The sequence below is a fragment of the Theropithecus gelada genome, chromosome 1, assembly GCF_003255815.1.
Source record: "Theropithecus gelada isolate Dixy chromosome 1, Tgel_1.0, whole genome shotgun sequence".
Classification (NCBI taxonomy): Eukaryota; Metazoa; Chordata; class Mammalia; order Primates; family Cercopithecidae; genus Theropithecus; species Theropithecus gelada.
The window spans coordinates 65,472,274-65,496,188 of NC_037668.1; the positions used below are offsets into that span (position 1 = coordinate 65,472,274).

Consider the following 23,915-nt stretch of genomic DNA (forward strand, 5'->3'; position numbering starts at 1 on the left):
AGCACTCTGTCAGTCCTTTATGGGGGGGTGAGTGGGAAAGGGCAGGTAGGCTCTCTTCTCTCTCTTTGTTGGTTGGCCGGGAGATTCTCTCCTACCTGTGTCCACACACACACATACAAGGTAGAGGTAAGCAAGACTCTCGAGGTTAGTGTTTCTGGTCTGGTAAATATACAAGGGGTCTTCATTCTTATTATTTGTTTATTTATTAAATTGAGAATGGGGTCTCACTATGTTGCCCAGACAGGTGAACTATCCTTTTGCCTCTGCTTTCCTATGTGCTGGGATTACAGGCAAGAGCCACTGTGCCTGGCTAAGGGGTCTTCAAAATGTTCATGGAACATGCATATTACAGGCCAGGTGCTGTGTCTCACATCTGTAATTCCAGCACTTTGGGAGGCTGGGGCAAGAGGATCATTTGAGCCCTGGAGTTCAAGACCAGCCCAGGCAGCATAGTGAGACTTTGTCTCAGAAAAAAAAAGAAAAAAGAAAGAGAGAAGGAGAGAGAGAGAGAAGAGAGAAAGAAAGAAAGAGAGAGAGAGAAAAAGAAAGAAAGAAAGAAAGAAAGAAAGAAAGAAAGAAAGAAAGGAAGGAAGGAAGGAAGGAAGGAAGGAAGGAAGGAAGGAAGGAAGGAAGGAAGGAAGGAAAAGAAAGAAAAACATTATCACATACTATGAAAAACTATCCATGGATTGCACCAAAATAAACGTACTAACCGGTTACAACATGTCTGAACAGGATCTACTTTGAGGCACTAAAAGGATAAGACATCAGTTTGAAAACAGCCCTTATCAGAAAGTGGCATGAATTCTGTTAAAATTGAAGGAAGAACAAACCACATTTATGGTGAAGCTTGGGCGGAAGAATGGTGAAATCGCTGATGCTTCACAAAAAGCTTGTAGGGGCAATGCCTGATATGGTTTGGATCTGTGTCTCCACCCAAATCTCATGTTGAGTTATAATCCCCAGTGTTGGAGGTGGGGCCTGATGGGAAGTAATTGGATCATGGCAGTGGATTTCTCATTAATGTTTTAGTACCATCCCCTGGGCGCTATCTCGTGATAGTGAGTGAGTTCTGGTGAGAACTGGTCATTTAAAAGTGTGTGGCACCTTCCCCCCAACTTGCCTCTGCTTTGACTATGTGACATGCCTGCTCCCCCTTCACCTTCAACCATGATTGTAAGTTTCCTGAAGCCTCCCCGGAAGCCAAGCAGATGCCCGCATCATGCTTCCAGTACAGCCTGCAGGACAGTGAGCCAATTAAGCCTCTTTTCTTCATAAATTGCCCAGTCTCAGGTATTTCTTTATAGCAGTGTGAGAATGGATTAATACCCCCAGAGAAATCAGCAGTTTACAAATGGATAGCTGTCTGTTTGTTTGTTTGTTTGTTTGTTTGTGATGGAGTCTGGCTCTCTCACCCAGGCTGGAGTGCAGTTGTACCATCTCAGCTCACTGCAACCGCTGCCTCCCAGGTTCAAGTGATTCTCCTGTCTCAGCCTCCCAAGTAGCCAGGACTACAGGCGTGCACCACCACGCCTGGCTAGTTTTTGTATTTTCAGTAGAGAGGGGGTTTCACCATGTTGGCCAGGCTGTTCTCAAACTCTTGGCCTCAAGCAATCCCTTCTCCTTCCTCCTCTTCCCTTACTCAAGATTGCCAGGAGATGAGAGGCCCTGGCTAAGCACCCCACTTTCTGCAGCAAAGGACTAAGCCCCTAACCCCTATCCCAGCAAGTCTTGGGCTTGCTTTCTCTGAACTCACGAGTCTCAGATTTTCTAAGGGGAAAAAAAAAGAGAGAGAGAGAAAGGAAAGAAACAACAACAAAACAGCAAAAACAAAAAATTCATTTAAAAAACCTTTGGAGGCCAGGCGCAGTGGCTCAAGCCTGTAATCCCAGCACTTTGAGGGGCCGAGGTGGATGGATCACCTGAGGTCAAGAGTTCAAGACCAGTCTGGCCAACATGGTGAAACCCAGTCTCTACTAATAGTACAAAAATTAGCCAAGCGTGGTGGCGCACGCCTGTAACCCCAGCTACTCAGGAGGCTGAGGCAGGAGAATCGGGTGAACCCATGAGGTGGAGGATGCAGTGAGCAGAGATCGCGCCATTGCACTCCAGCCCGGGCAACAACAGTGAAACTCCGTTAAAAAAAAAAAAAAACTTTGGAAAATGAATTTTTAAACTTTCAGAAAATTACTATTTACTTTATCAACTTATAGACATACACACACACACACACACACACACACACACACATACATACACACACACATTCTCCTAGCGACAACAACAAAAAAGAACTATTCAAACCAACTCAGGAGAAGGAGAGACGAGTGATTTTGTGGATGAAAACATCTCCCAAGAATGAACTGGACCATCTGGTAGGAATTAGGGCTGGGTCTGGAAGCGCTCAGATACTGAGGCAGCTGCTCTCTCCTTTTAAAAAGAGTCTTTTGCTCATTCTCTTTTTCTCTTTCCTCCTGGGATCCAGTGATGTCTGGTTTCTTCTTACAGCATAGATGCCACGTTTTCCTCTTTGCAGACAGACTGCTTGCTTCAACCTACTCTGAGCATCTGCCCCTCATAAGTCTGGTCTGCCCTTGATGTTGGCTTGTCATGGTGTCAACTCTGGCTTCTGCTGTGGGCCTCACTCTGACTGACCTTTCAACTCACCCCCCACGTCTAATTTTTGGCAAATTCTTGGGGATAGAATCTAATTGCTCAGCTTGGGTCAGATGTCTGTTACTGGTCCAAAGAGCTGTGGTCAAGGAGACAGGGCCATATGGTACAAGGATGGTAACTTAAGAAGGGGGATGTGAATGACCAGGTGTCATAAGTCATATCTTCTATTTCATTCCACTGCATCAGACCAGGCATTGCAAATGGAGGTAATTATCCTTGCCAGAGGCCTTAGTTGCCCAAGTAGCTGCTCTGGTCATTGTGACATTATATATAAACAGTATGAAGGTGTAAAGCTTGTTGTCTTGTTCATCACTGGGTCTTCAACACCTAGAACTATGGCTGGTACATACCATGCACTCAATAAATATGCATGAATGAATTAATAAATGAATGAATGAAAGTTTGATAATATGATTCAATATTCCCTTCCAAACTCCCTTTCCTAGAAACTAAAATGCCCCAGGGATGTTTAACTTTTCTCAGGGTTAAGGGTTGGGATAGAGGGAAGGGGTATGTATGTGGGGGTGTTGGGTTCTTGGTAGGGATAATTATTCTATTGGGTGGATTCAGTCGAGAGAAAAATGTGGAGGAAACGGCCAGATGTGGTGGCTCACACCTGTAATTCCAGCACTTTAGGAGGGTGAGGTGGGAGGATTGCTTGAGCCTGGGAGCTTGAGACCTGCCTGGGCAACATAGCCAGACCCTGTCTCTATTAAAAGAAAGAAACAAAAGGAAGGAAGGAAGAGGGAAAAAGATCTGGGGGACACAGAAGGGACAGGGGAGGGCGTAGCATTTTTCTGCTTTGGTGGAGACCGTAATGATCTCCTATTATCATAGCCTATTCTTATCATGACATCTCTCAGGCCTAATGAGCCCACGATGAACCTTGATCCTGTGTTCTGCTTCATGTTATAATAATTCTTGCTGCTGGTTCTAGGCCAAACATTGTGTTAATGCCTTGTTTGTTCAATCCTTACTACAAATATATAAGACGGTTATTGCCCTATATTTCCTTCTCTCTGTATCCAAAGTTCTAAAGCGTAGTCCACTAGTCCACACTTCCCTATTTAATTTGTTTAACTTCACTTTCACTTTTAATCAAAGTAACACTGTACATAGTATTAAAAGTCAAACAGTATTACAAGGCTTATAATTGAAACAGAAATCTTCTGCTTCCTCCTCCCATCCCCGAGTTTCAACCACTTTTGCACCTTTGGTTTTATGTCCTGTCATTTCCCCACACTTACTGAACGTGGTGCTGAATCTCACACAGGATGGGCCCTTTGTAAGTGGAGGCTTTTCCTGCTCTCATTCTGTTCCATAAGCCTCATGACATGGTCAGCTGGGGGTGAGGAGACCCCAGTATATATGAAACAGCTCATGAACAACTCAGCTGACATCTACAAAGACTTACTGTGCGCCAGGTTCAGGAGAGAGTATTTATTGTGTGACGATTAAGAGCACAGGCAGATGTGGGCTGAGATCCTTCCCCAGCCTCTCTCTACCTCTCTGAGCCTTTGTTTCTTCACCTGTAAAATGGGGAATGACCTTACCCATGACAAAAGATTGCTGTGAGGATGGTGTGTGTGTGAGCAATCAAGCATCCTAAGACACAGCTAACATGGCTAAGGTGGTTTCTGCTGCACCCCATAGGGAGCCAACCACAGAGAAACCATGGCTGGGAGACGTCTTGAGGGATGGGCGAAATCTGAATAGGAAGGAAAAAGAAAAGTCATTACAAAGGAGAATCAGGCTGAGTGCAGTGGCTCACATCTGTAATCACAATATTTTGGAAGGCGAGGGTGGGAGGATCTCTTGAGCCCAAGAGTTCAAGACCAGCCTGGAGAACATGATGAGACCCCATCTTTGAAACAATAAAATAAAACAGAACTGAAGCACAGATATGAAGGCAGAAATAAACATGGCATGTTTGAGAGACAGTGAAAGGAGACCAATGTAACTTGAATGTCAGGTTCTTTTTTTTTTTTTTTCAGGGTCTCAAAAACAATGTTTATTTTGATACACAAAAGGTACCATCTAGCCATGATGCTGTAAAAACCAGAATTCCATCTGGTTACTACTCTTTGGAACAGGTATGAATGAAGTCTTTGACAGATTATTGTATGTGAGCAAATGGCTTCATGATAACATAAAACAGAGACACAGAATAAAAATTCATTTGGTATATACATATAGAACTAAATTTGTAGTTTTCAAAAACCTTTCAGTGTTTCATGTAAACAAGTTAATACCAGTATTTTTAAGCCAGATTTTCTGGAACATATACATACGTAGGTGCTTAAGCCTGAAACAGGTCTTTCTACCCTCACTCCATTCTCAAATGAAAAATCTGTAAAGATATCTTTTGTTCCTCCAATCTTCTGATTTGTCTTCTAAGTAACTCATTACAGTGTAATTTACTGGTTAAATCACATAGTTATGTGTGGTGGAGGAAAAGAATACAACTTTGGCCAGTATAAGTATACAAGACAATATCTCTGTTCTTCTCTTTTTTTTTTTTTTGAGATGGAGTCTTGCTCTGTCGCCCAGGCTGGAGTGCAGCGGCATAATCTTGGCTCACTGCAAGCTCCGCCTCCTGGGTTCATGCCATTCTGCCTCAGCCTCCCGAGTACCTGGGACTACAGGCGCCCGCCACCACGACCGGCTATTTTTTTGTATTTTTAATAGAGACGGGGTTTCACTGTGTTAGCCAGGATGGTCTCCATCTCTTGACCTCAGGATCCGCCCTCCTCGGCCTCAGTGCTGGGATTACAGGTGTGAGCCACCACGCCTGGCCTTAAAAAATTTTAAATTAGCCAGGCATAGTAGTGCCACCTGTAGTCCCACCTACTGGGGAGGCTGAGGCAGAAGGAATGCTTGAGCCCAGGGGTTCAAGACTGCAGTGAGCTATGATCCTGCAGCTGCACTCCAGCCTAGGCAACACAGCACGTCTCTCAAACATGCCGTGGTTATTTCTGCCTTTAGGTCTGTGCTTCAATTCTGTTTTATTTTATTTTTTTAGAGATAGGGTCTCACTATGTTGCCCAGGCTGGTCTTAAAAATAACTAAAATAAAACTTTAAAATATCTAAAATATCTAAAACATAAAAATAAAACTTAAAAATATCTAAAAAATAAACATTAAAAAAATGTGCCTCAGAGATTGGAGTGCCCTTGGTTGGGGAGGTAGGTAGTGGAATTGACAGTAAAATATGCAAGTGAAAATTCTAGCAGATGCATGAAGAACACATGAGGCATGCTCCCTTCTCCAGGAAAATGAACTTGCTGTTTCTTCATCCTGGAACTCACTTCTTCCAAATGTCGGCACAGTTTTCTTCCTCTCTCCCTCAGGCCACCCTCTCAGGGAGGTCTTCTCTGCCCAACCTATTAAACATTGTAAAACTTCCCCAGCCTGGCCTTCCCTCTCCCCACCTCCTGCTTTGCTTTTCTCTACAGCACTTGTCATCTGACCATTCTGTTTTGTTTATTAATTGATCAGCATCCTAATATGAAGACTGTATAGAAATTAGATTCAGAGGAATTTAAACGTTGTGTTGGAGAGTTTAGAAAAAAACAACTAATAAAGATATAGAGCTGGGCACAGTGGCTCACGCCTGTAATCCCAGCACTTTCGGAGCCAAGGCAGGCGGATTGCTTGAGCCCAGGAGTTCGAGACCAGGCTGGGAAGCAGAGTGAGACCCCCATTTTTACTAAAAATACAAAAATTAGTCGGGCTTGGTGGTGCACGTCTGTAGTCCCAGCTATTCAGGAAGCTGAGGGGAGAGGATTGCTTGAGCCCAGGAGGTCAAGGCTACAGTGAGCCATGATCACGACACTGCACTCCAGTCTGGGCGACACAGTGAGACACTGTCTCAAATTAATTAATTAATTAATTAATTAAATAATGTAGAAAACAAATGGGAAAAATAGGGAATTATTAACTCCAGGAGAAACAAAAATTGTACAAGAAAGGATGTGTAATCACAGGTCAATACTTGGTTCAACAGTGAAAAATGTTATAAAATATAATATATTCACTAGTGATTTAACCTAAAAAATGATATGGCCGGGCACGGTGGCTCATGCCTGTAATCTCAGCACTTTGGAAGGATGAGGCAGGTGGATCACCTGAAGTCAGGAGTTTGAGACCAGCCTGGCTGACATGGCAAAACCCCATCTTTAATTAAAAATACAAAAATTAGCCGGGCATGATGGTGCACATCTGTAATCCCAGACTTGGGAGGCTGAGAAAAAAGAATCGCTTGAACCCAGGAGAGCTGAGATGCAGTGAGCTGAGATCCTGCCACTGCACTCCAGCCTGGGTGACAGAGCAAGACTTCGTCTCAGAAAAAAAAAAAAAAAAGATACAGGCTGGGTGTGGTGGTTGATGCCTGTAATCCCAACACTTTGGGAGGCCAAAACAGGTGGATCACCTGAGGTCAGGAGTTCGAGATCAGCCTGACCAACATGGTGAAACCCCATCTCTACTAAAAATACAAAAATTAGATGGGTGTGGGGTGGGCGGCACCTGTAATCCTGGCTACTCGGGAGGCTGAGGCAGGAAAATCGCTTGAACTCGGGAGGTAGAGGTTTCAGTGAGCGAAGATCACACCATTGCATGCCAGCCTGGGTGACACAGCGAGACTCCATTTCTTTTTTTTTTTTTTTGGAGACGGAGTCTCGCTCTGTCGCCCAGGCAGGAGTGCAGTGGCCGGATCTCAGCTCACTGCAAGCTCCGCCTCCCGGGTTCACGCCATTCTCCCGCCTCAGCCTCCCGAGTAGCTGGGACCACAGGCGCCCGCCACTTCGCCCGGCTAATTTTTTGTATTTTTTAGTAGAGACGGGGTTTCACCGTGTTAGCCAGCATGGTCTCGATCTCCTGACCTCGTGATCCGCCCGTCTCGGCCTCCCAAAGTGCTGGGATTACAGGCTTGAGCCACCGCGCCCGGCCGAGACTCCATTTCAAAAAAAAAAAAAAAAAAATACAACCACATGGGGCAATGACAAAGGAGAATGCAGTGACACACTCTCAGCTCACTGCAACTTCTGCCTCGACACTCTCAGCTCACTACAACTTTCGCCTCAACACACTCTCAGCTCACTACAACTTCCGGGGCTCAAGTGATTCTCCTGCGTCAGCCTCCTGAGTAGCTGGGATTACAGGTGTGTGCCACCACACCCAGCTAATTTTTGCATTTTTTGTAGAGACAGGGTTTCACCATGTTGGCCAGACTGATCTCCAACTCCTGACCTCAGGTGATCCACCTGGCTTGGCCTTCCAAAGTGCTGGGATTACAGGCGGGAGCCACCATTCCAGGCCTAGCCTATCTATCAATTTCAGCTGTTCTGGGAAAGGGCCTTCTTGGGTGTCCTCCTGCTTCCATTGGGCAGATTGCTCTTCGGGCTTACTGCACAGATAGTGTTCTGGGACTCCCCTGAGCTTTTCTTCTGTGTTAGGTTTCCTTTTTACTGGATCCCAAGTTCCTCCTCTCCTTTTTTATTTTCTTGTCTATTATATTTTTTGGTAGCTTCCTGAGAAAGACAGCATAGGAGAAAAAACAATTGAGACCTTGAATACCTAAAAACAATGTCTATTCTAGACCAGTCTGGGCAACATGGTGAAACCCCGTCTTTATCAAAAATAGAAAGATTAGGCATGGTTATGCATGCCTATAGTCCCAGCTACTTGGGGGGCTGAATTAGGAAGATCACCTGAGCTAGGGAGGCAGAGGTTGCAATGAACTGAGATTGCACCACTGCACTCCAGCCTGGGCTGGAGTGAGACTCCAACTCAAAAAAAAAATTAAATAAAAAAAGAAAAAAAAAAAGAAAAGTCTATTCCATTGGCATAATTTAAAATTTTTTTTTTTCATGCTACTTGACTACAAGGTTGAATACACCACCCTCACAATTTTAAAACTAATTGTAGAATTCTAGGTCCAAAATTATTTTCCCTCAGAATTTTGGATGGAATTCTCCCCTGCCCTCTGCTTTCCAGGGCCATTCTAATTCCAAATCCTTGACTTCTTTTTCTTTGAAAGCTTTTTGGATCTTCTCTTTGTTTTCAATGTCCTAAACTTTCATGATGATGAGTACTGGGTGGGTCATTTTTTCATTCGTTGTTCACTTAGGGGGCTACTGCAATCCAGAACGTCATGTCCCAGGCAATTTTAGTTTATGAGTTCTTTGATGAGTTCTCGTTTCAGTGTTCTGAAAGGTTCCTCAGGGTGGGTTTGTTTTTCTGCTTCCTGGGAGAGTCCTTGGTTTTATCATCCAAAACTTTCTATTGTAATAAAATTTTAAATTTAGGCTCTATTGTTTTAATTTCCAAGAGCTTTTCATTGGTTTCTGATCAATCCTTCCCCCCATTTACACAGCATTCTGGTTGTGTTTCGTGAATATGAAAATCTGTTTATTTGGCTAGCTGCATTCTGTTTTCTTCTCATCAACTCTTTCACTCTTACTTTTTTTTATTTTTATTTTTGGAGGGTCTCAGTCTGTCACCTAGACTGGAGTGCAGTGGCGCTATCATGGCTCACCACAGCCTCAGCCTCCTGGGTTCAAACAATCCCCCTGCCTCAGCCTCCCGAAGTTCTGGGGATTACAGGCATGAGCACTGCACCAGGCTAGCTCTCACTGTTTCTTCCTTTTCTTCCTTCCTTTCTTTCTTTTTTGTTTGTTAGCTTGTTTTTATATCTGGCTCTCATTCAGGGAGCTTTCACTAAATGTCTGAGAATCATTAGTTTTTCACGTTTAGAGTGAGGCACTAGAAAGCTGATTGAAAGATCTGAACGCAAGAGGCATGTTTGCTGATTTGTGTGTTTCATTCTGGGTTGATCAGGCAGTAAGCTGACTTTTCAATATGTGGAGGATTTTCCTCAAGGGTCTCAATGTCAGTCTGCGCAGAACTTTTCCCAGGGGTCTTTCTTTTTCTCCAGGGAGTCACTTGGACTTCTGCCTGGAAGGTTAACTTTAAATATTTTTTATGGCCAGGTGCAGTAGCTCACACCTGTAATCCCAGCACTTTGGGAGGCCAAGCCTGGTGGATCACTTGAGGTCAGGAGTTGGAGACCAGCCTGGCCAACATGGTGAAACCTTGTCTCTACTAAAAATACAAAAACTAGGCCGGGAGCAGTGCCTCACGCCTGTAATCCTAGCACTTTGGGAGGCTGAGGCGGGTGGATCATGAAGTCAGGAGTTTGAGACCAGCCAGGTCAACATAGTGAAACTCTATCTCTACTAAAAATACAAAAACTAGCCAGACAAGGTGGTACACACCTGTAGTCCCAGTTACTTGGGAGGCTGAGGCAGGAGAATCACTTGAACCTGGGAGGCAGAGGTTGTAGTGAGCCAAGGTCACTCCACAGTACTCCAGTCTAGGTGACAGAGTGAGACTCCGTTTCAAAACAAACAAACAAACAAAAACATACACACACAAAAAAAAAACCTAGCCAGTCATGGTGGCCCTCACCTATAACCCCAGCTACTCGAGAGGCTGGGGCACGAGAATTGCTTCAACCTGGCAGGTGGAGGTTAAAGTAGCCAAGATTATGCCACTGCACTCCAGCCTGGGAGACAGAGCGAGACTCCATCTCAAAAAAAAAAAAAATTTGTTTTTCATCTTTAATTTTTTAACTTACCTTAGAGACAAGGTGTCCCTATTTTGCTCAGGCTGTCCTCGAACTCCTGGGCTCAAGTGCCTCAGCCTCCCGAGTAGCTGGGATTACAGGCATGCACTACCATGCCCAGCTCCTGGAAGGCTGACCTATGACTGTCTGTGTTCCTGGGGCTGAGTGATGTAAAGAGCTGGACTTCTTGCCATTTACTGATCCAGACTCCCCTGGATTTCAGCATGGCCTCTCACTCCTCCCTCTCCTGTTGCCTGGCACTCCTGTGTCTGGAGAATTTCTTGTTATACTCTTTCACAGAACAAACCTGTCATCTCCAGCCATAGCGGGGAAGGGTGGCTCTCTCAACACAGTCCTAGTTCTGTAAGGAAGAAGGGGAAAATTGACTCCAAGCAGATGCAGGAGAGACTTTTGGCTGTTTACCCAAATCCCCTTCCTTTCGCCCTTCTTTCTGATTTTGTTCACCTCTGAATGGCCTTGGCAAGGGATTTGCTTGGATGTGAATAGATGACACAATTCTGGCCAATCAGAAGTGATGGGAAATCTGCCGAGAGCTTCTAGAAGAGCTTATCTTACTTGTTAAAAGGATTATAAAATAGGACCATTCCCTTTTCTGCACCTGGATGTTGTCCTGTGGAAATGGGATGCTTGGAACTGCTTCCATCCTTCTCAATCATGAAGGCAAGGCCAAAAAAAAAAAAAAAAAAAGAATCACAGAGAAGGTGATCTGATGTCACAGTGTCTTTGAACCCTTACATTAACCATCTCTAGAACCAGACTAGTTAAAGACTCCTTAATATCTGGGGTAATAAATACACTATACTCTAAGCCCTAAAGGACCAGTCAAATCAGCATCACCTGGCATCGTATTAGAAACATAGACTCTTGGCCAGGCACAGTGGCTCTCATCTCAGCACTACAGGATACTGAGGCAGGTGGATTGCTTGAGCCCAGGAATTTGAGACTAGCCTGGGCAACATGGCGAAACCCCATCTCTACCAAAAAACAAAAACAGAAACAAAAATTAGCCAGGTGTGGTGATGCACACCTGCAGTCTCAACTACTTGGGAGGCTGAGGTGGGAAGTCTGCTTGAGCCCAGGAGGTGAAGGTTGCAGTAAGCTGTGACTGCGCCACTGCACACCAGACTGGGTGATAGGGTGAGACCTTGTCTCAAAAAACAAACAAACAAACAAAACAAAACAAAACAAAAAAACAGGTTTCATTCCAGACCTACTGAATCAGGATCTATATTTTTAACAAGATCCTCAGGGGACTGACATGCGCACTAAAGTCTGAGAAGCACTTTAAGCCATGTTTAGCTGCTTTCCTTCTTATTTGTGGCTGAACACACATTCTAATCGATAGAATGGGTGTAATACACACCTTGAATGCCGTGTGTCACATCTCTTTGGTCCACCTTGATTTTAGGAACAGTTTTTAGGCAGAACTCTTAAGATGTCCCCCACCAAGATTCCTGCCCTCTAGCTACTCAATTAAAAATAATCTAGTTACTGTTGTGAAGGGACTTTGTGGAATGGAATGAAGTTTACTAATTAGTTGACCTTATATTTTATAATTTTTTTAATTAAAAAAATTTTTAGAGATGAGGTCTCATTATGTTACCCAGGCTGGTCTCTAACTTCTGGGCTCAAGCAACCTACACACCTTGGCCTCCTAAAGTACTGGGACAGGTGTGAGCCATTGTGCCTGGCCTTTTTTTTTTTTTTTTTTTTTTTTTGTAGCAACAGGGTCTTGCTATATTGCTCAGACTGGCCTCGAACCCCTGGGCTCAAGTGATCCTCCCATCTCGGCCTCCCAAAGTGCTGGGATTACGGGCATGAACCACCACACTCGGCCAATAATTAACCTTTAACTGGGGAAGTTACCCTGGATTATCTGACGGCATCTCATATATCACATGAGCTCTTAAAACCAGAAGAGGAAGGTACGAGAGAGAGGTAGAGAGGGAGGTTAGAGAGATCCAAAGTGTGAGAAGGACAAGATCTGATGTTGCTGACTTTGAAGATGGAAGAAGGGGTCTACAAGCCAAGAAATGCAGCAAGCCTCTAGAACCTGAGAAAGACTCCCCAGATGACAGTCAGCAAGCAAATGGGGGCCTTAGCCCTGCAATTGTATGGAACTGAATTCTGCCATTGAGCTGGATGTAGATCCGTTCCTAGAGCCTAGAAAGCAGTGTAACCTGACAACGCCTTAATTTTGGCTTCGTGAGATTCCAACCAGAGAACTCACTAAGCCACACTGTGCCTAGACTTCTGACTTACGGAAATCATGAGACAGTAAACTTTTGTGCTGTTTTAACTGCTAAATGTATAGTAATTTGTTACGACAGCTTAGAAAATGAGTACATCTAGGATGGATGGTTCTGTGCAAGCTTAGTCTTCCTCGCACTGGCGGCATCCCACTTGAATAAATAATGTCTGTCTCTCTTTATACCTGCTTCAAAACCTTCTCTGATGTCCTGGGAGTCTGCTTGGCAACAGGAGACCAGAAATACAAGGAAGTTAACTCCCCTAGGGAAAATGCTTGATCAGTGGAGGAGGGGGTCAGTAGATAATTGCTTCAGCCTCACACCTCCTAACTCTGAGAGGCATTTGTACACTTCTGAAACGACCTGGCAGAATTAAGGCCCCATTATCTATAGCAGCGACATCCTCAGTGCACCATTGGTTTGGCTTTTCTTTTGTTCTTGTCTCATTCTGTTCACTTCCTAACTCTTACTTCCTGAGATTATCTCCCAAATGACCTCCTGCTCCCAAGTCCCCTTCTTGGTCTTGTCAGAGATTGATAGGCAATCAATAGTCAGCTCCATCAGCTCACCTTGCTCAGAATAAAAAGGTAACTTATTGGAAGAATGGTCCGGGTTTCACACTGCAACTAGACTGCCGGGAAAACTGAAATCAGGACTCCAATACCACTAAGTTTCTCTCTGTCCCCTCCCTCTAATGGCATTATCTTGTTTGTTTGTTTGTTTGTTTGTTTTTGAGAGAGGGTCTCACTTGGTCACCCAGGCTGGGGTGCAGTGGTGTCATCACAGCTCGCTGTAGCCTTGACCTCTCAGGCTCAAGTGATCCTCCCACCTCAACCTCCCGAGTAGTTGGGAGTACAGGCGTATGCCACCATGGCCGACTAATGTATTTTAATTTTTTGTAGAGATGAGGTCTCACTATGTTACCCAGGTTGATCTCAAATGCCTGAACTCAAGTCATCCTCCCACCTCAGCCTCCCAAAGTGCTGCGATTACAGGCATGAGCCACCACACCCGGCAAATGGCATTATCTTTAAAGACAATAAAATCTCTCCTCCAGACCAGAGAGTAAAATCCCAAAAAATGATTGGAATTGATGCCCTTTGGGTCAGTATTCATGATTGGTCCAATGGAAGACGGGATGCTATCACTGGTCCAACTCTGACCACCAGGTCAGAGTTCTAGGCCTGGGTCAAACCATCATGGCCAGGTGGCAGTGTCAGGGACTCCAGGCATAGCCATCAGGGGAAACAACTGTTTCAGGGCATCCCAGAAATAGTGGGATGACTGGGAGCTGGGGAAACCTTCCCACTAGTTTTCCAAAACGACCACCACCCATTCCCTGTTCTTTTAGTTCCTAGTTAATGATTCCTTCTGTTTCCTTCTTAGACTCTCTCCTTCCTCTGCCTGTCCCAGAAATGCTGGTGTTCCTGAGAGTTCCATCCTTACCCGTTTTCTTTTCTTCTCTTCTCTCCTTCCTTCCTTCTTTCTTTTCTTTTCTCTTTCTTTCTGAGAGTTCCATCCTTACCCGTTTTCTTCTCTTCTCTCCTCTCTTCTCTCCTTCCTTCCTTCCTTCCTTTCTCTTTCTTTCTTTCTTTCTTTCTATCTCTCTTTCTTTCTTTCTTTCTTTCTTTCTTTCTTTCTTTCTTTCTTTCCTTCCTTCCTTCCTTCCTTCCTTCCTTCTGAGAGTTCCATCCTTACCCGTTTTCTTTTCTTTCTCTCTCTCTCTCTCTCCTTTCTTTTTTTGAAACGGAGTCTCACTCTGCCATCCAGGCTGGAGCGCAGTGGTGTGATCTCAGCTCACTGCAACCTCTGCCTCCCAGGTTCAAGCAATTCTCCTGCCTCAGCCTCCCAAGTAGCTGGGACTACAGGAGCCCGCCACCTCACCTGGCTAATTTTTTGTATTTTAGTAGAGACAGAGTTTCACCGTGTTGCCCAGGCTGGTCGCGAACTCCTGAGCTCAGGCAATCCACCCGCCTCAGCCTCTCAAAGTGCTGGGATTACAGGCGTGAGCCACCACACCCGGCCTCTTCTCAGTCTTTCTATTCCCAGAGTCACCTCATTCTTTGGTAGACATGGTATTCTCTCCAACATTTAACCCACTCCACAAATGTAATCTAATCTAGTCAAGGTAATTCTATTCCCCTCGGCAACAATTTGTCTGGCATAAAAAGGCCTAAACCAGATTAGATCAATGAGATTCAATGAGATGTTTGTTTAGGACTTCTGGGAGAGAGAAATCAGTCTTACCCTTGCCTGTGGAATGGGAGGAGGAGTCAATGGCCATAGCAGCCACTTTGTGGCATGAGGGGAACAGGCTTTGTATATGAGTCAGTGGTGGGGAGAGTAGAAGAGTGAGACGGGAACATCTCACTGATGACATTGTTAGATCAGAGAATATACCCACTCTGTCCTGCCATTGGGCTTCTTGCTTTGCAAGTTGATATATTGGCATATTCCTTAAGCCAGGCTGAATCAGGAATCTGCAACCTGGAGCTGAAGGCATTCCACTTCATTCACACTTAGCACCATAAGGTCTCTCAAGCTCACTTTCCTGGGCTGCAGGTCTACCAACACTTCCCAACCTTGCTGCTCCTCTTCCTGGGTTCCCTATAATTCATTTTACTTAACCAATAAGAACTGGATGCCCGCCATCATCCTAAGCACTGTTTTAGACATGCAATGAAACAAAGTTGCTGTCATTGCGGATCACTGAAGGAGGCATATGATAAACAAAACTATCTTTTGAATAAATGAAGTAATGAATAACGCAGTGTAGGAACTCTAGCAATATCCAGTGAAAAGCTTTTATCTACAGACTATCACACCAGGGGCTGGTACTCACTCAAACGGCACTAGGAAGCGAGTGTCAGGTCCTGTCCTGGCAGCCCCTGGCGTCTAACAAGGTAAATAAGACGGGGCCTGTCCTCTGGAGCCCAGAATCCAGGAAGAAAGACACAAATGTACTGAGTGCTTGCTTTTCAGATCGCGTGGAAGTGCTTTGGAGAGTGCGAGCTTTGGAGAGTGCGTCCTGACCCGGGGTCCAGGCCCAGTCAGTGTGACCTTGCTCGAGTCACGGTTGCCCTCCGCCCGCCAGTCCCCGGCTGGCGACTGTAGGGTCCGACTCCTCGAGATTTCTCGACGCCCGTTCCACCGAGATTCAGGGGCTGCCTGGGGTGCCGGGGAGGGGGGCCGAGGGATGGGGTACGTGGGGCTAGAAGGGTGGCACTGAGACCCGTAGGGAGGGGGCCAGTGAAGTCAGTAAAGAGGGATCGACAGAGAAGGAAATCCTTGGGGAGAGGACCACCAACGCGCGCTTCCTCCCCTCCCTGCCCCTGCCCCCGCCCCCGCCCCCGCCGCCGCCCCCGCCGCCGCCCCCGCCGCCCCAGCGCTGCCGCCGCGCCGCCCCTCTCCGGCGCTCCGGAAGGCCTGCGTCCCCGCTCCCCAGCGAGGCGCCGCCACCCGCCGCCCAGGCAGCCAGGCTTGAGGGAACTGGCTTTGTATAGGAAGGACTCTTCCTCCGCGGGCCACGCGGCCTGACTCAGGTCTCTGCTCCTGTGGCCCGAAACTCGCCGTTCGCTGGGCCTTGCGTCGCCCTCGGCGTCCAGTTCCCCCTCGGCTCGCGGCCACTTGGTCCGCGCCGCCTGCGTCCTGTGTGCCGAGCCCGCCCGCACTGCGGGGACAGGCCGGGCGCCGCCCACGCCGCGCTCTGCCGGGCGCACAGTCTCCCAAGGAAGCGTGCGGGCGGGCAGGCGGCCATGGCGCGGCGCGCGGGGAGGTAGCGGGGCGGCCGCAGGAGCGCACGGTCGGCCATGGCCCGGCGGCGGCGCCGCGCCTGCATAGCTCTGTTCCTGGTGCTGCTCTTCGCCTTCGGCACCCTCATGGGCCTGCGCACGCTCAAGGCTCCGGACGGACTCCCGGCGCTGGGCCCGGGCCTGGAGCTGGCGCCCTTTGAGCGACGCCCGGAGGCGGCCCCAGCGCCCGCTGCCCGGGCCCCGGCAGCCCCTGCCGCCCCGCCCCCGCCGCCGCCGCCGCCTCGCACCGCGGACCCTGGCGGCTCCCCTGGGCCGGCACCCGCGGAGGCCGAGCCCGCCCCCGGGCAGAGCCTGAGCGTCTACTCGGACCTGCATGCCTTCTACTACTCGTGGTACGGGAGCCCGCGGCGCGAGGGCCACTACATTCACTGGGACCACGTCATGGTGCCGCACTGGGACCCCAAGATCTCGGCCAGCTACCCCCGCGGCCGCCACAGCCCCCCAGACGACTTGGGATCCAGCTTCTACCCGGAGCTGGGGCCCTACAGCTCCCGGGACCCCGAAGTGCTGCGGGAGCACATGACCCAGCTCAAGGAAGCCGCCATCGGTGAGCGCCCCCCACCCCGGGCGACCCTGCCCCCCAGCCTCGCCCTTCCTCCTTCCCACATCCCAGCTCCCTCTGGTCCTGTCACCGGGCGTTTGGTCCCACTTACCCGCCACCCTGGCTTCTTAGCTGTTCCCTCCCACTCTCATCCTGGGCCCACCATGCGACACCGCCCCCTCCGTCTAGTATTCAGACCCCCTACCTGGGCCCTTCGACCCCTAACATCCAGGGCCCTTCCATAGGGCGGACCTGCTGGGAGTTTGCACCAGGAGAGGGAGGCAGAGTCTTCAAATTTGTTGGGCAATGGGAAGTGAGGCCTGGAGTCCTGGCCCGCAGGATCTGGGGTTCAGAGGAGTGGAACCTACGGTCGCCTCTGCTTTCACGGCAGGTACAGGGTAGAGCAGTAGCCCTTCCTGCTTTTACTGGCTGCAGAGAGGAAAGTGTGCCCATGTTCCATGAAGGCCTCTGCTGTATTTGCAGTTGGGGGTAGTGTTGGGGGTTTAGAGGCTTTTCATCAAGCACCCAGCTAGAGGGAAGGTCCCTGGGCGCCTCCTTTGTAGGCTGGGGAGGGAAGGCTCACTTATTTCGGATATCATCACTGAATTCTGCTGGTTTTACAGATGGCCTCTGCTCAGGGCTCTTCTCCATGTGGCATGTTAGGGGTTAGGGGGCTTCTCTTTTTCAGAGGTAAGCTTGTGGCTTCCAGGTGGGTGTGGCACTGTCCACCCATTCCCTTTGTTCTACTACTTGCTGATGCACTCTAAAGCCTGGCTCCCTTCCGGCCTGGCGCGCTACGGTTCCCGCAGGCACTGCGCTTCAGCACCGCGGGCGTGGACAGCTCCGGGGCGCGAGGCTCTGGGACTCATCTGCCGGAAGTGAACCTGGCAGGAAGCTTGCTGCAGTTTTTTAGAAACCATTTTTGCAACTGGAGGTTTGTGAGAAAAAAAATCTCTGTTGAGGGGGGTACTGTGTGTCTCTGAAGTGGCCTCTGTATTGCGTCTCAGGCGTCCTGGTCCTGTCCTGGTACCCACCTGGCATGGCTGATGATAATGGAGAGCCCTCGGATGACCTGGTGCCCGCCATTCTGGACACCGCCCATCAGTACAGCATCCAGGTGAGTCTCCAAGAAGAGCCCACGTGCTCTCTGCCCTATTCTGGAGAGGTGCTCTCCTCCGCCCACAGGGTTAGTGCCTCTACAGAAGTTCTTGGCAGTAGCCCAGGGATAACAAATATGTGGCAAGTGTAGTTTTGGGGGAGGGTTCAGATAAATGGTGCCTATGTTGCTCTTAGTGTTTTGAATTCTAAGAAAACTGAGAAAACTAAATATAGGACCAAGAGAAGACTAAATAATTATCACTTTTGTTAAATAGTAATAGAGGTTAGGTTGTAAACCCTGGTGGATAAAGGGTAGGCAAGAGCCAAAGGGACCTGCAGACTCAACTCTCTAGTGGGAGGCAGTGCTGGACCTCGAGGAGTAGACAGGTGTTCTCAGCAGGTGGGCTCACTTTCAAGAGGAAGGATGGAGCTGGACGAAGCATTTCCCTACATGTGCCAATCGAGTAAGTCATCCCTTGCTTCTGTGGTGAAGGAAGAAAAATGATAGAGAAGGAAGAAAAGCCCCACTCCCCATTCCTGAGGGGAATTCCACCACTGACATGTCTAACAGATCACAGCAGTTTCCCACCGACACAGCTTCAGCATACTTCTTCCACTGTTTCAGGCAGCTAGCACCAACCACTTGGTTGAAACCTATTAGCCACCAAAATGCTTCCCACATGCCATGCTGCAGGAGATGGGCAAACTGCTCACCCCTGTTTTGGCCTCTAAGGGCAGCAGCTGCCTTTATCTCTACTGTGCCCACCAGCCAGGCACTCTTTTGAACTCAGCCTCTCCTCCAGGCCATGGTTAGATCCTGAGCCTGATATGTTGTGGCCCCTGGATAGACACTCACCTGACCAGTTACTCCTCTGTTTGTGGCAGGTGGCCTTCCACATCCAACCCTACAAGGGCCGGGATGACATCACTGTACATGACAACATCAAGTACATCATTGACACGTAAGGCTGTTCTGGGGGCTGGGATTTCGGTGGGGATCAAAATGGAGGTAGGGATAGGTTTGGAGGGGCAGGTCAAGAGACACAGGGCATAATGTCTGTGTTCCCAGCAGCTGTTTTATAGTAGGAGAGTACTGGGCCTAAAGTCAGGCAGCCTGGGTTTCAATTCCTGTTCTGTGGCTTCTAATCTGTGATGAGGCAAGCCTCGTAACCTTGGAGTCTTGTGAGAATCACACAAGTTAATATATGTGAAAGTGACTTCTACAATGTAGGCACCTCATTTATTCATTCAAAAAGTATTGAATGAAGGCCAGGCGCGGTGGCTCACGCCTGTAATCCCAGCACTTTGGGAGGCTGAGGCAGGTAGATCATGAGGTCAGGAGTTTGAGACCAGCCTGACTAACATGGTGAAACCCCGTCTCTACTAAAAATAAAAAAATTAGCCAGGCATGGTGGTGCACACCTGTAATCCCAGCTAGTCAGGAGGCTGAGGCAGGAAAATCACTTGAATCTGGGAGGCAGAGGTTGCAGTGAGCCAAGATCACACCACTGCACTCCAGCCTGGGTGACAGAGCAAGACTGAGTCTCAAAAATAAATAAGTAAGTATTGAATGAGGCTGGGTGTGGTGGCTCATGCCTGTAATGCCAGTGCTTTTTTTTTTTTTTTTTCCTTTCTTTTTTTGAGACAGAATCTCACTGTTGCTCAGGCTGGAGTGCAGTGGCACAATCTTGGCTCACTGNAGACAGAATCTCACTGTTGCTCAGGCTGGAGTGCAGTGGCACAATCTTGGCTCACTGCAACCTCTGTCTCCCGGGTTCAAGTGATTCTCCTGCCTCAGCCTCCCGAGTAGCTGGGATTACAGGTGCCCGCCACCACGCCCAGCTAACTTTTGTATTTTTGTATCTTTACCTGGGCGTGGTGATGTACACCTATGGTCCCAGCTACTTGGGGGAGCTGAGGTGAGTGGATCACTTGAGCTCAGGAGTTTGAGGTTGCAGTGAACTATGATGGCACCACTTTACTCCAGCCTGGGGTTTCACCATGTTGGCCAGGCTGATCTTGAACTCCTGACCTCAGATGATCTGCCCACCTCAACCTCCCAAAGTGTTGGGATTACAGGTGTGAACCATCGCACCCGGCCTCCCAGGGCTTTGGGAGGCAGAGGTGGGAGGATTGATTGCTTGAGGCCAGGAGTTTGAGACCAGCCTAGGCAACAAAGCAAGACCTCATCTCTACTGAAAAAAAAAATTAGCTGGGCATAGCAATGCATGCCTGTAGTCCTAGGTACTTGGAAGGCAGAGGTGGGAGGATCACTTGAGCCCAGAAGTTCAAGGTTACAGTGAGCCATGATTATACCACTGCATTCCAGCTGAGAACAGAGCAAGACTCTGTCTCTTAAAAAAAAAAGAGTATTGAGTGCCTACATGTGTCCAGGCATTGTCTTAAGCCCAGCTGTACAGTAATGGGTAGGACTAGCAAAGTTTCTAATTTCATGTTTACTTTCTAGTGTATGTTGCAGGTATTGTGGAGCAGACAGTAACTAAATGGGAAAAATCAAACTGATCTATACAGGATTTTGTGCTAGAGTATGCCCAAGAAACTACGTAAGAATGGGTAGTCAGGTCAGGTGAGTCTGAAGAGAAAACAGGTGAGCTAACACCTGAATGAGCAGTCAGGGCTGGGTGTGGTGGCTCACACCTGTAATCCCAGCACTTTGGGAGGCTGAGGTGGGAGTTATCACTTGAGGTCAGGAGTTTGAGACCAGCTTGGGCAACATGGGGAGACTCCCATCTCTACAAAATCTTTTTTAAAAAATTAGCTGGGCATGGTGATGCATGCTTGTGGTCCCAGCTATTTGGGGGGGCTGAGGTGAGTGGATCACTTGAGCCCAGGAGTTTGAGGTTGCAGTGAGCTATGATGGCACCACTGTACTCCAGCCTGGGCGATACAGTGAGACTCTGTCTTAAGAATATTAAAAAAAAAAAAAAAAAAAAAGCCAGGCGCGGTGGCTCATGCCTGTAATCCCAACACTTTGGGAGGCTGAGGCGGGTGGATTGCCTGAGGTCAGGAGTTCAAGACCATCCTAGCCAACATGGTGAAACACCATCTCTGTTAAAAATACAAAAATTAGCCAGGTGTGGTGACGGGTGCCTCTAATTCCAGTTACTTGAGAGGCTGAGGCAGGTGAATCGCTTGAACCCCAGGAGGTGGAGGTTGCAGAGAGCTGAGATCATCCACTGCACTCCAGCTCTGAGCAACAGAGCAAGACTCTGTCTCAAAAAAAAAAAAAAAAAAAGTAGTAAGAAGAAAAAAGAAAAAGGGTCAGCTCTGCAAAGATCCGGAGGCAGGGAGAAAATTCCAAGCAGAGGGCTGGCAGATGCTAGGCCCATAAGATGAAACAAGCTTGCATGATACGTGACAGCCGGATAGAAAGGCCAGATGGGGAGTAATAGGTGGGTAAAGAGCAGGAATGGGGTAGGCAAGGCCAGATCAAGTAGGTGGGAATAATGAATGGATTTTACGGAGGCAGGATGGAAGCCTGGAGACCAGTTGTTGCAATCCAGATGAAAGATGGTAGTGGCTTGGCTAAGGGTAGGGAAGTGAGGCTTAGGAATGACAACTGGGGAGAGGAAGGAGGGGAACGAGGTTCTTGCTTAGAGGCATGATGAGTCCAACTGTGGAGACTGACTGGCTCCAAAACTGGGCTGTGTGGCATCCAGATCTCATCCACGGCAGGTCCTACAGTTGGTGCTGGTCTCTCCCATCCAGCTGAGGCTCTTCTTTCTCTTTCTCAGGTATGGCTCCCATGGTGCATTTTACCGCTATAAGAACAGCATGGGGAAGAGCCTCCCACTCTTTTATATCTACGACTCATACCTGACGTCCCCTGAGGCCTGGGCCCACCTCCTGACACCAAACGGGCCCCACTCAATCCGCAACACGCCCTATGATGGGGTCTTCATAGCGCTGCTGGTGGAGGAGGGTCACACCCACGACATCCTGGCCGCCGGATTTGACGGCATGTACACCTACTTTGCCTCCAATGGTTTCTCCTTTGGTTCTTCCCATCAGAACTGGAAAGCTGTGAAGAACTTTTGTGATGCCAACAACCTCATGTTCATCCCCAGTGTGGGGCCTGGCTACATAGACACCAGCATTCGGCCCTGGAACAACCACAATACGCGCAACAGGGTCAATGGCAAGTACTATGAGACGGCCCTGCAGGCGGCCCTGACGGTGAGGCCCGAGATCGTCTCCATCACCTCCTTCAATGAGTGGCACGAGGGCACCCAGATTGAGAAGGCCATTCCCAAGAAGACACCCACCCGCCTGTATCTGGACTACCTGCCTCACCAGCCCAGCCTGTACCTGGAGCTGACCCGCCGCTGGGCAGAGCACTTCATCAAAGAGAAGGAGCAGTGGCTCATGTGAGGGGCCTGTAAACAGGGACGTGAGGAGCTGATGTCCTTGCCTTGCTGGAAGATGTCACCACGTGGGGTTCAGCTGAGGTTGTAGGCACTCACTCATTCCCAGGTCAGAGGTCAGCAGCTAGGTGCTTCTGGGTGGGCTGTCAGGCCTGGGCCTGTGCAGCACAGAGACCATTCCTCAGGCGAGTGGTGCTGGGGTGCTCTGCGGTGATGGGAATGGCAGAGGCTGGCAGGTGACTGAACTTAGCCCAGGGCAGCTCCACGTTCCGGTAACACTTTCATGTAACCCCTTCTAATTTTGAACTCTGCAGCAGGCCGGTGCTGTGTAGTGGCCACCCACTCACCACCCTTGGAAGGGTGTCAGGGTCTGGGCTCGCATGTGCCCTGCTCCCTTCTGCCAGTCTGCGTCCTCTCCTCAGGCCTCCTTCTCACATCATCTGTCTTCTCTAAGTTAGGGAACCATATTTGAGACTTTCAAAAAGGGAACTTCTAGGTTTAAGCTCCTCCCAGTAGATTCCTGAACCCAATTATCAGGAAATCATCCTGAGCACTCACAGGTTCATGTAACACTCACTCATCAAGCACCTTCCTATGTGCTAGGTGCTGGGGAAAACTTGACCAAGGAAGAGTTCCTGTCCTGAAGCTTCCAGGACCCAGCTTTCCTTATCTGGTGTGGCCTTGTAGCTAGTGCCTGGGCACAGTTGTTTTTCTTTTTGCAGTTTTACCTAGTGCTGGGCATTCAGTTCTTTCTCCTCTAAAAAAATACCTCTGTGCTCCAGAGCCTCATTTTTCCCAGATGCATATTTAGCTCCAGGGAGAGGACTAGGAGGAAACCCCCTCCCTTTAGCTGCCTGAACTGACTGAGGCCCACTCACTAGAGCCATGTTCAGTGCTACTGTGATTTGTAGTAATTAAATATGAACTGGTATTCTCAAGTAAGCATTCCTTTTGCTCTCTTTAAGACCTCACAAATTCTGACCTTAGATTCTGTGACAAACTGACATATGAGTTGGGCTGGCTATGGCTTTACCACAAGTAGGTTTGCTTAAGAAATTACTAACAAGGCCGGGCACGGTGGCTCATGCCTGTAATCCCAGCACTTTGGGAGGCTGAGGCGGGTGGATCACCTGAGGTCAGGAGTTCGAGACCAGCCTGGCCAACATGGTGAAACCCCGGCCCTACTAAAAACACCAAAATTAGCTGGGTGTGGTGCTGGGTGCCTGTAATCCCAGCTACTTGGGAGACTGAGGCAGGAGAATTGCTTGAACCTGGGAGGCCAAGGGTGCAGTGAGCCAATGTGGCACCACTGGACTCCAGCCTGGGCAAGAGCAAGACTGTCTCAAAAAAAACAAAAAACAAAAAAAGGAAAACAAATTACTAAACAAGATTTCTAGAGGGAATTAACAAACCAGTGCTTATTTACAAATAAACGAATATGCTAATTGCAGGCACCCTGATTAAAGTAGGCCCCTCCCTGTTAACACCTCACAAGATTCTTAGGAT

At 48.3% G+C, this 23,915-nt stretch overlaps 1 protein-coding gene across 3 annotated transcripts; it reads left to right on the forward strand.

The window, feature by feature from the left end:
* Positions 1-16,083: 16,083 nt before the first annotated feature.
* Positions 16,084-23,754, forward strand: MANEAL (mannosidase endo-alpha like). 3 transcript variants are annotated; one of them, XM_025382460.1, is made up of 4 exons: positions 16,084-16,932; positions 17,934-18,043; positions 18,910-18,986; positions 22,057-23,754. In XM_025382460.1, the coding sequence occupies exons 1-4, from the start codon at positions 16,383-16,385 to the stop codon at positions 22,070-22,072; spliced, it is 753 nt and encodes a 250-aa protein (XP_025238245.1). In that variant the 5' UTR covers positions 16,084-16,382; the 3' UTR covers positions 22,073-23,754. The 3 variants fall into 3 exon arrangements, with proteins under 3 accessions (XP_025238245.1, XP_025238235.1, XP_025238253.1); XM_025382450.1 differs by having other exon boundaries at positions 16,323-16,932; positions 21,780-23,754; XM_025382468.1 differs by lacking the exon at positions 18,910-18,986 and having other exon boundaries at positions 16,683-16,932; positions 21,780-23,754.
* Positions 23,755-23,915: the final 161 nt, after the last annotated feature.

Coding starts and splice junctions, on each gene's coding strand:
- MANEAL (XM_025382450.1), top strand. CDS start 16,383: ATGGCCCGGCGGCGGCGCCGCGCCTGCATAGCTCTGTTCCTGGTGCTG. Junction 16,933..17,933: donor GCTCAAGGAAGCCGCCATCG/GTGAGCGCCCCC, acceptor ATTGCGTCTCAG/GCGTCCTGGTCCTGTCCTGG. Junction 18,044..18,909: donor CCCATCAGTACAGCATCCAG/GTGAGTCTCCAA, acceptor TGTTTGTGGCAG/GTGGCCTTCCACATCCAACC.